The sequence below is a fragment of the Mya arenaria genome, chromosome 9 (assembly GCF_026914265.1).
Source record: "Mya arenaria isolate MELC-2E11 chromosome 9, ASM2691426v1".
NCBI classification, from domain to species: Eukaryota; Metazoa; Mollusca; class Bivalvia; order Myida; family Myidae; genus Mya; species Mya arenaria.
Genome location: NC_069130.1, coordinates 57,917,965 through 57,929,557, shown reverse-complemented (window position 1 = coordinate 57,929,557; position 11,593 = coordinate 57,917,965). Strand labels below are relative to the sequence as shown.

General features: G+C 35.2%; 1 protein-coding gene across 3 annotated transcripts; it reads right to left on the bottom strand.

The window, feature by feature from the left end:
- Positions 1–380: 380 nt before the first annotated feature.
- Positions 381–11,055, bottom strand: LOC128203040 (bactericidal permeability-increasing protein-like). Of its 3 annotated transcripts, none has more exons than XR_008255849.1 (17): positions 10,956–11,055; positions 10,118–10,244; positions 9,741–9,840; positions 9,335–9,466; positions 9,012–9,085; positions 8,518–8,669; positions 7,807–7,867; positions 7,123–7,220; positions 6,199–6,366; positions 5,497–5,583; positions 4,913–5,074; positions 4,528–4,595; positions 3,186–3,228; positions 2,705–2,777; positions 2,372–2,445; positions 1,965–2,059; positions 1,625–1,741 (listed from the first exon to the last, which is right to left on the bottom strand). XR_008255849.1 is itself a non-coding variant. In XM_052904290.1 (16 exons), the coding sequence occupies exons 2-16, from the start codon at positions 10,233–10,235 to the stop codon at positions 1,616–1,618; spliced, it is 1,536 nt and encodes a 511-aa protein (XP_052760250.1). In that variant the 5' UTR covers positions 10,236–10,244; positions 10,956–11,055; the 3' UTR covers positions 381–1,615. The 3 variants fall into 3 exon arrangements, 1 of the variants encoding a protein (XP_052760250.1); XR_008255848.1 differs by having other exon boundaries at positions 1,643–1,741; positions 1,958–2,059; XM_052904290.1 differs by lacking the exon at positions 1,965–2,059 and having other exon boundaries at positions 381–1,741.
- Between the last annotated feature and the right edge of the window lie 538 nt (positions 11,056–11,593).

The following is an 11,593-nucleotide window of genomic DNA, read 5'->3' as shown; positions in this document are numbered from 1 at the left end:
TAAACTTGATAGCTGGTTTTGCACATTCCGTTCAAAAGAGTAATTTCCAGACTTTATTCTCACAAGGTATAGTATCTTTTATCCGCGTTCAATTTATTCATTACCGTAAAGTGCGCAAATACAATTGTTACAGTATTATCAATAATACTGTCTTTCGAACATATACATACTTAATACATGTATGTCATCATCGAAGTAAATAAAACTTTTTTGTGATCCACATGCAAGTTTTTTCTTCTATTTTTATCGCGCCTACTTGGTGCTATTCATCATTGTTTCTGTAATATATTGCTCGAGGTTGTAAACATCAATATTTGTATGAAAAAATACAATATCAAGGCTTATAATACAATACAATATCTTTTATTTTCTTTATAGGAGATATGCATTTTATATACAAATACGATTTGAGATTCAAAATTCTAGTGAAGCATGAGAAATACAATGTACAGCCGAACCCCGTTGGTTCGAACTCGATTGACTCGTTGGCTCGAACTAGAAGTTAAGGACCGATTTATTTAAACTGAACGTAGACAATCCCGCTTGGCTCGAAGTTTTCGAGGCTCGATGTTTTTTCGACGGTCCCTATGAGTTCGAGCCATCGGGGTACGACTGTATGCACGTGTCTCAAAATAGGCTGATACACTATCCTATGTAATAACAAATGATAATTAAATGAACATCATATGAGTCACATGAGTGTCCCATTCAAGTTAAACACAAGGAACGCATTTGGAGATGTACTGATATGATATCAGTAAGAATGTCATGTTCACATTATATTCAAATTATGGATGTGTTGGAGCGCCCACGAGCCTCAACGTAAATTTTATATAGTTTGGCTCAAGTTTAATAACCCAGATACAAAGTCAATACCACAATACAAAATATAACACACCAGCTTTGACCGAAATACGGCTGTCGATTGATTACCGCGGCAACATAATTAAGTAATCACATGCATGTTTCTCTTATCAGCCCTTTTGCACAATTTGAAACAACAGATTGAGTGATGGTTGGCTGTTACACACTGAAGTAGGAGAAGTCGGAGTGCGTCATTACCCTATGTTTCCAAATGTGAGCTTCAACCGAGAACACTAGCTGTCTGTCATTTTCCACAGCAACTTGCTCAGTAAAGAAGAAGGATTGATGAGAACATTATTAATACAAGAATGGGGACCAAGTTGGCAAAGAATGTTACAAATTTCATGAACGAATCCGTATCGCACGTTTGTATTACATGATAGAAATAACAAGTATCGTCGAATAAATATGTACATTAAGTTTGTGCAACCCAACCATTAGTTCACACATATCTGACCTTGTACGAACATAAAATCCCTGTATTTTCTTTACAATGAAATGTTGGAATTTTTCAATCAGTAACATGTTGGTTTTAGCTAAATTACACCATAGTTCAGATCGATATGATACAATTGTTTTTTTTCTATCTTTTATTACTAAATTTAGATAACTTTACGAAAGTCAAGCAGTTAAAATGCTTGATAGGTTTTGTTCAATATTTTTACTACACTGGTATTCCGAATTGTATTCAAATATATACAAGGTTGTTTTCACCGAAACGCCGTATAATTGCTGCCAAGAGCATGTTATGTTATTCGATGGTGTCGGTAATGGTAAGTTTGCCATCAAGATGGTCCCCGACCCAGGAACTACGAGCTGTGTAAGAGCAACCGGAAGTGCCTTTTTCACAGAGGTCTGCTTCTATTCCAATTCCAGTCTGGAGGGATAAGAGAACTTAGGTTAAAATAACACTAGATATAACAGTTTTGGCATTTTCAATATATTGTTATTGTTATTTGGATAAAAATACATAAAATATCATGCAACTTTCGTGTAAAAAACAACAACATCTGTATCATTTGAGACGTTGTGAAAGATTTAAGCATTGCTAAAGAATTGCCACAATCATATTTTTCGCTAGATATACACAAACCACAAACTGTTTTGATAGGTTGGCACATGCAACACAACTGTAAGTGTTTGTTTCCGTTTTCATCGCTTCTCAACAAGGGTAGGCCGAGTTTTTTTTATATTTCTGTAAAATTGAATAATTGTCAAACTAAAATCCTCCTTTTGGTGTGTACTAACGTTTACTATTAGAGCGCTGTATAAAAAGTTATTAAAAACTAAACATTAACGCGTCATTCCAAAGATGCACTGAAAAACATTATTTCCAAAAGGAGAAATAAATAACGGTCACAAACCATTGTCCTTACAATTAAAAAAATAGGATCGGGTAAAAAAGTTAAGTCGGGAAACTGGACGCTTTTTTGTTAATGACTTTCATTTAAGCAATTTCCAATCGGAGCATGTATGGCATGGAAATTGGTTATTAAATTATTCTTACACTATACAATATCACATAACTGGTCTTGAACTGAACGTCTCGGGGAAGTTCGATGGGAAACGACACAGTGTAGTCTGAAATAAACGCCAAAACGCAACGGTAGTGATGCTTAAAATGCATAGATGGCCACATTGATTTACTTTGTCCATTATTAATTGCTTGAGGTCTATTGATTGTATTGTTGAAGGGATAAAGGTATTACATCAAGATATGCTATGACTCGTTCTTTTCATGGCTCGAAGTTTACTTCCAGGCAAATTTGAGCAAATTTTGAATTGATGAATAACTTATAATCAAGCAAAAAAAGGTTGTAAAATATATGCAACAACTCACCGTTAAGGTATTTGACCAATGCCTGAATAATTATTTGTGGGGAAACGTCATAGAAGTGCTTTAGCACGGGTGTCTGCGAAACAAGAACAATGGGAATCATGTCAATCGGAACATCTCGGCCATCTCCGCCATCCGATGAACCCCAGATGTATGCCGGTGCATAAGCAACAGAAGTTTGTTAAAACAATAAAAACGTTTATTAATTTAATGTTATAATGACGCGTTTACTTTATAACTAAGTTCACATTGATCCCTGCTAAACCGCTAAAATTAAATTACTACGCGAACTATTTGCGCCAATTAAAAGAAATCATTTTTAGTTGATTTTTGAGAAAACAAAAATAGAAATAAAAGTCCACCATTATTTTAAAGTTAATATGATTGTACATGTAGTCTATTGATGTAAAGTTTAAGACAACTCTTCAGTCGTGGAGTCGTAGAAGTTTCATAGAGTCTAAGATCCTTAGTTTTGAAAACTTACCATCACTTTGCCGATATGGGATTGGTCAATAGTAACGTCCCCGCTGCAAAATATGTATCATCGTTATACAATATACGTTACATTTACTGATGTTACAGCTTTGTAATCCTTAAAAATATGTTAATTATTTGGTTTTGACCAGCATTTGATGATGTAAGTTGTATTGGCTCTCTAAGATGTAAATCAATTCAGTGTAAGCTGTGCTTTTTACACAATCCGAATGCACCGTTTCCACATTTGCATGGTATTAATTGGCCAATTAAAAACGCGTTATTTCTGTAATGGTTCTGTTGTCCAAGGTACATGTACTGTATTTCAACAGTTCCCCCAGCAAACACATAACGCTGTGACGACACTTTGTGTAAACGTTTGCACTAACGTTGTTGCACAACGTTTTAACAACGCTATAACTGTTGAAGTTATCTTAGCGTAGCCACAACGTTATTTTGGTAACCAGCAGTGCCAGTACACATCCTTCGCACAACTTAACCACACTTCGAGACTATCATGCATTACAACACTGTATAAACGTTGCACACAGGTTGTGTATTTTTTGCTAGAGTAACGTTGTCACAACATTAAGAAAACTTCCTCCTTCGTAACGTTGTAACGACAATTTACCATAACCATAGCATGCCACTACCTTCACACAACGTTATTCTCCCACCTCAAATAAATAGATTCAATATTTTTTCCATGCTAGATATTCTTATCTTGCCCACGGGCGAAGATAAAATGCCCGTATGGAACTCATTTTTAATGGTTACCACATTGTAATTACCTCCCTTGTTGAAGACTGTCGTCTGTAGCAGCATGGAAACCTTGTCGTGTGGCAATATTTAGAACGCTAATTATTTTTTTCTCGCTTCAAATGTCACCATAAAACAGTTTTCACACACCTTTCAAGAAATAATGCTTCACTCCCCTTAGAACTATTTAATTAAAGACCGATTTGACTATAAACATAATTTGAACCACTGCGCGCATATCCATAACAACCACGAATTATCGCATATCCATACACAATTATTTTCACTAAGCACAAAAAAGTTCGAGCAAAAAATACATTTTACTTAATTTTGTTCAACTGAGGTGGGAGAAATAGCATCTACCATAGCCGCTCGTCTTAGATAGGTTCATCCCGAACCTTGCGCAGGGTGTTTTGCGGAAACTCGGTAAACCTCGTTTCCGCAAAACACCCTACGCTCGTGTCGGAATGAACCTATCTTACACTTTCGGCCACAGAAGATACTTATATTCTAATTCTGTGTGTTTGCAGGGAGCTGTTACAATTATCGACAGACAAATAACTATCATTGCAAATATTTAATGAATGAGATACCTGATGTTGGCAATTCTCGGGGATAAATTGCCGTCTTCAAACTTTACCTGAATTGGGACTGTCACGTTCTGTAAAACAACCATAAACATAATCAAAATTTAAACATAAACACTGAATTAAATCTGAATAAACCTGCTTGTATGGTTTGCCCTTTTTGTGGATTTATGATGGGGTTGGCTTCATCACTTCAAATCCTGGCAATATTCGAAAAGATAGCAATTTTGATATGCACACAGTAAAAGTTTGTGAACTAAACCTTAAAGTGCTATTGTTGTTTTATAGGACATGCAAAATATAACCTTACAATCCGAGCGGCTTTCTAAATCAAGCTTACACACAACCTTTTAGGGCGTATTTATGCTACGTTTGAAACAGTTTTACTAACCACAGCAGCTGAAAACATCGTGTCCACATGTGTGGCATCCTCCGCAGTAAAACTGAGTCGGCCGGCGAGTCGCAGTGACACAGAACCGGAAGCGAATTCCAGCTTAGCGGAAGTGGCTAACAGGCGCAGTCCTGCCACGCGCTTTGGCCAACGGGATTTCGCCTGGAAGTCATAGGAGATATACTATGAGATTCCCAAATATGCTACATAAGCCGGACATTGAAATTTAACAAGTCAACATGAAGTTGCACGTGAATCAACGTGCCATTGGTACAGAATTTCCGGCTGTCCATGAGGCATGTAAGTGAATTATAATACGTATCATATCTGTGTATGTCAAAATTCAGGCAATCTCTGCCGAATATAAATGTGCTTAAATCTGGGGTACGTTTCATTAACTATCTTTATCGACTTTAGTCGTGACTTTAAATTATCTGAGCGAAATCTGTTCGTTATTTTGCTTAATATTTTCGATGATTGAACCAATTAATGTGTGACCATTGTGACGTTTATACAAATTTAAGATAACTGAAGTTGCGACTAAAACGGCCCCAGAAACTACGGGAAGCTTTAAAGATTCAAACCTCTGGTAGGAACGTTCCTATGCATATTGATGACAGGCTTTCATCACAAGACAAATAAGCGTTCTTCTTATTCTTGTTGGCTATCACCTGAAAAGATCTGTCAACTATAAAGGAGGTATGTACTGATGATATGATCATGTATTTTTGTCGACATGTATTTTGTCGACTACACGTGTTTTAACACGACAAAGTGGATATATTACGTCGACTTAATCATAGAGTCTTATTAACTGGATATGTAGACTTAACTTAATTCGACTACACTTTTTCATCGCGCTTGGTCGACTTATTGTGAAGACGACATGATGTGTTTAACCTTTTTGTCGACAAAAATAATTCGACGCGCTCATTTAATAAGTAATCAAATCGATATAAAATTGTCGACATTTCGTATTATGACTCGGTAAATCGATATAAAAGCAGTCAACATGACCACATGAGGTATGTTTGATATAAAGTTCCATAGTTTTTGGTGAATTAAGGACTGAACAATATGTAAGTCTAACTTTTCATGATCAATTTAAGTTTTAAGGTCAGTCGTATTTTGTTTCGTTTCCATTGTTTAAAAACCTACAACTAATATGGCTGATTCATGGAAACATAAATGATTTTAGACACTATCTTTGAATATTTAAACGTACACTCAAAAATGTGTACATCCTAACGTTAAAACATATAAAGACACAACAAGAAAAGCGTTACCTGTTTGTAATCAAATACGAACTTTAGGATGTAAAGTTCAGTAGCCAATTTCAGGATGTTATTGAACACGTAACCGTTCAATTCCACACAAACACCGGAAGTCAGCCTCGCTTTTGAGAACACTTCCTCTGTGACGTAGAGCGACCTTGAACCCTGACTGACAGATAGCTTAAAAGAAAACATAGGTCAAAGAACATATCAGCACAAATATATTTATGCAAATGGAAGCTTGTACATATTTTTTGATCCACATTAATATTGGATAAAATTTATTTTGACCGATCATTGCAATTATTAACCAGCTTTATTCAGTTCTCTCTCTCTCTCTCTCTCTCTCTCTCTCTCTCTCTCTCTGAAAGTTCGCTTTGCCATGTTGTTTACAAGTTTACTTTCTTTTTTAGTTTTAATTTATCCAAGGGAGGGTACTTCGTATGGTAGATTGCTCGAATGCCCACATTATTTGGCAATTGTTCAAAACTGTGTCCAATTTATTAACGTTGTTAACGTCTTCGTTGGTAACTTTTACATCGGTACACTTGTCATCTGCATAATGTCTCCAAAGATTCGAGACAACTGTTCCAGTTGTAGTGTTTTTTAATCTATGAATACATCATCAATTATTCAATTTTAAATAGAAATAATGTACATGTAGTTAATGGAGATTTTAGCTTTAACAAAAGTTATAATACAACCTTTATTTTAAGTCAATGAAATTGCAAATAGGTAATCTTTAAGTTATAAACCAAGTCATTAAGATTTTCACTTTCGCGGGTATTTAAAGTTCCGCCTACTGCCATTCATCCGATACACACTCCCTGCGTGTTATTTTGCGTTGTCAATGTATTAGCCAATGAGATTTACTTCATTTCATCTATCTATTAAGTTGAAAACAAAGCACAGTTGCAAATCTTATTTCGTACGTACCCCGTGGTATGTCGCTATATGTTGTGGCGTCACTTCAACCTTCAATATGTTATAATCAACCAGAAAATCAGTGTGGAATACGTGTACGCGCCCTGTCGCTACAATACAAGTCAATGAATATTGCATACGTGGGATTCTGCCGACTTGTACATACTTCCAACACACCAAAAACCTTTTTTGGTTGATATTCTACAACCTTAGGTTAAGTGTCGGGCCAAAGCCGAAGCTAATAACTCGCTGAGCAGCTTGTACTTATAGAGGCTTGAAATAAATTTAGTGGCTGAACCTTTACCCCAACATTTATACTGAAAATACTTTCAAATCTGACGTACGTTTATTTGGTACATATGCTCAATAATAAGCCTATTATCATTTTAATCATGCACATTTGTAGATCTCGTCCAATTAGCGCAGTGGTAAGTGCACTCGCTTCTCACCAAAGCGATATGGACTCGATTCTGCGTCTGGGCGCATGTGAGTTTTGTTTGTTGTCTTGTCGCCAAGCCGTTTAAGTATTTTTTCGGGTTCTCTGGTTTCCCGCACAACACAAGACCTTATTCTCACACAAGATCGTGCCAATAATATTAATAAATTGGTAGACAAACTATAATACATACGAATAACCTTTAACCATTACGTGATCTCAGGCGCAAATGTCGAACAAAAAATGGTGCATGTACGTACTTTTAAGATTAGTCAGTTTCTCCTTGACCTTGGACATTGAAGTCTTCGCAGCTTTACACAGCTGGAAAGATTATGCGAATATATAAAAGAAGCATCTTATGTTAAACTAGTCTACTTAAATGATAACATTGTGATGATCGGGATTCCGGTTTACATTTCACAAGACCTGATACAACATAGAACTATTTGTGTAAATTTAAAATTATATCATGGAAATAATGCCATTCCTTGGTAACGACAGTACATGTATTTCAATAGAAGCAGCAAATTACTTTGTTTTTACAAAACAAATATATTATCAAAATACGTAATGTTTGTAAAAATACGCTTGTCATTAAATTGGGACATTCATAAACATTTTGTAATATTTCGATGCGTGGTGACACCATATAACTTTCGTATACTTTGAAATGTTTTTGTTACGGATTACTGATATTTAAAATAAATGAACGAACAAAATTTATTGATATTAATTTTGCAGTTTGCATTTTAATCCCATATATGTTCTAAAATCGGACATGAAAATACCTATTTCACAATCGTTCAAATAATGAACGCTAAAAAAGCATGTTTGTATTGTTTTTTCAGCATCATTTTGATATTGTCTATTTTCTGCCGATAAAACCCTTTCAACAATAATGAAATAAGAAGGGGTAAAACAAACGTCGCATAATTGTACATGGGATGTCTCATGCCGAAAATGAAAGTTACCTCTTTCTCCAATAATCGCTGTATTTCTTCTTCGAACTCGGGAATGATTATGTCGTATATCCACGATAGCAGGGAACCGTGAACACGCACGTCCAAAGAGGAAATATGGGCGGAGCAGTCATCCAGTTCCACCTGTAGGCCGTTTGATACCTCTGGACAGGAAATAAGAGCAATTGATCTAAGTTAATCTTTTGTGTGTAAACTTGATGAACTACGCAAGAACTTGACCGACCCGACCTTCTCGAGGTGAGAAGGAAGATAGAGATTGTTAACTTTATAAAAAAACGATGTAGTTTGTAGTGTGACTATTTACACTCACTTTCCTGTAGAAAATAGACGGAAAGCAGTGAAGCTGAAAAAAGGTATTTTAAGACAGGCCAATTCGAGTCGGTCGGATAACCTGAAACACTTTTTTATGGATTGACTGGGTTTCCAATCGAGAACAGGATAAATAAATAGAGAATATTTATTCAGGACATGAAACAATGTTTAACTTGGCCTGACGTTGATGCTGATACTCGCCATGCCTACACTCGCACCCAGCGATCCGTCGTCCCCAAACGATAGTCTATAGGGGCGTGAATGAAACAAATGTAAGGTCAACATTTTGTTTTGGAGAGAATCGTAAAAGATATTGCCTTAAGAAGACATGTTAGTAAAAAAGTCGAATAAGGCAAATATTTCAAATATCGAGTAGATCCTGAACGGATTGTTGAAAGTCAGACTTGGTTTATCAAATTAGAAATCATTTTCTAAGCAAAAATAGAATCTCATCGTGAATAGTACAACAATAAGTTCGTAGATTTGTTAAACTCACAACCATCCGTCATCATGTCTGTATAGCCAGTCAGCAGATAGTTTTATATTGGACAGAGATGCTCTCCACGTGAAACTGCCCGTCCCCAGGGTAACGTGTGCAGTCAGAGAACCCACGCTGTTTAGTCGGATTCTGTAACAGAAAGTTAATTCTTAACATATAAAACACATTGATATACGATGTTAATAATTGTTACCTAATTCAAAACATGATTGAAATTACAATACGTATGCTTAGTAAAGCATATGTCTATTTGTCAAAGGGAAAACACCTCAACTTCAGCACCTTTAGTGCTTTGATTAAACCTTTTATTTAAAATTCAAATTTGTTAAAACAGCGTGAAAAATGAAAGATTTGGAATAGTTTCATTGTGACTTTGAGTTACTCAGTATAAAAAGTGACTTACCTGAAAATTTTCCACGTGGTGTGACCTTTGTCATCGCGGATTTCATTTATATTGGCCTTCAACAGGTCCTCACGTAGTCTTGCAATCTCCCAGTCGTTAACTGGCAAATGGTTAGTCAATAAGATACATTTCTCACAAAGATTTGACATCGGTTATATCTATTCTTTTTTTAGCTTTGAATGCAAACACAATACATTAATCAGGCGTCTAGGCTTATATCAATCAAACTCGAGCCCGTTCACGACGTTGCTATAGCAGAAAAAAGACTAGTGATAATGCCGTAAAACTTCGACTAGGACGTAAGTTAAAAAAACAAGTAGATCGACGCTTAAAATTCGCTTTTATCCTTGTCAGAAATAGTTGACATTGTAGCTTACTCTTGTCTATAATTTCTTTTGTGACGATGACCCTTGATCCGGGCACCTGCTGACCAATAACGATCGGAAATGACGTCATCATGGTAAAGACAAGAACAAACATCTTGAGTATCGCCATGGTACAAGTCTGTAAACAGGAAACTATGTATATTATTCGGCAGTTACAATATCATGAAAAACTTGCCGAAACAAAACGAAAATGTATAATTTATATAATAATACATTTTTGGGGACAGTTGGTCATTCAGATGATCTATCGAAACATAATTATTTGTGGGTATACTGCGTGTTGTATTTGACATTTCACATGCTAAGGTAAGCAGAATATGATCAAACAAGTCTTACATTGATGAGGAATATCCCACTGTAAGACCAGATCCGATTTTGAATGAGAAATATTTAAGTATGAAAAATCTTAATGTCTTCCACACGGAGAATAGTTGTTTTTTTTTTAAATCTTTTAGGATATCTTAGCACTTGACTAGGATATTTGATATCACGATATCTTTTCAGTTTTTCTTATCTTGTATCGCTGCATAGACAAAAAGCTCCATCAAAACCCATTTTGGGCTTTAAAATCTGATTTTCATGGAAAAAGGTTGAAAAATACAGAAGTAATTTATATTAACCTTGCTTATATACATTATGTGAAGCGTACATGCTAGATTAATATAACTAACAACGTACATGATCATCTGACATAACTAACATTTACCCTAATATAAAATTGTTTAGAGTCGAAATTAAATTGAAATCCAATGTTTAATTATTTATGATAAACTTCACCTGAAAAACACGTTTTATATCTGTAAAGACTAATAAGCATCAATGTACTCACCCGATAGTTTTATGCAATGACGTTATTTCACTTAATAATTATTTTCGGAAGTTAAACATGTACTACGTGTCTATATTAACAAAACATAGTTGTTTCGTTGTTGTGCTGTAACCAGGAAGTTCAATACAATCGTTTATTCCGTTAAATCGTCACGCAAAATTACCAAAGCATTTTATGCTCTATAGAATATCTGAAGTGAAATTCTGCCATCATTTTGGGAAGTTTAAAATTGCGTCGATCTGTTTTGATGAAAATGTCTTTCATGCTCATTACATATAGAAAGCAAAAATAAAAAAAAAGATATGTTAACCTTTTTTAAATGATTACTGTCTATTAAAATGAATGAGTATATATTTACTTGCAATTAAAACTGTGCAAAATGTGCTCGCTAAACAAACACAATCTTAATGCTCATACTGATGAGCTATATATGGTTCAGTTCAATACATATTCTGTTTTGTTGACGTTTGGGATAGGTCTTAATGTTGTACCATGGAGGATCACGTGAATCAAAATGGACCAGCAAAATTATTATTGTAAAATAAAACTTGAAAATGTGTTTGATAAAAAAACAACCTTTACCAACAAACAATTATATAAACGAAAATGGATACATCAAGATACAAAAAACGTATGTT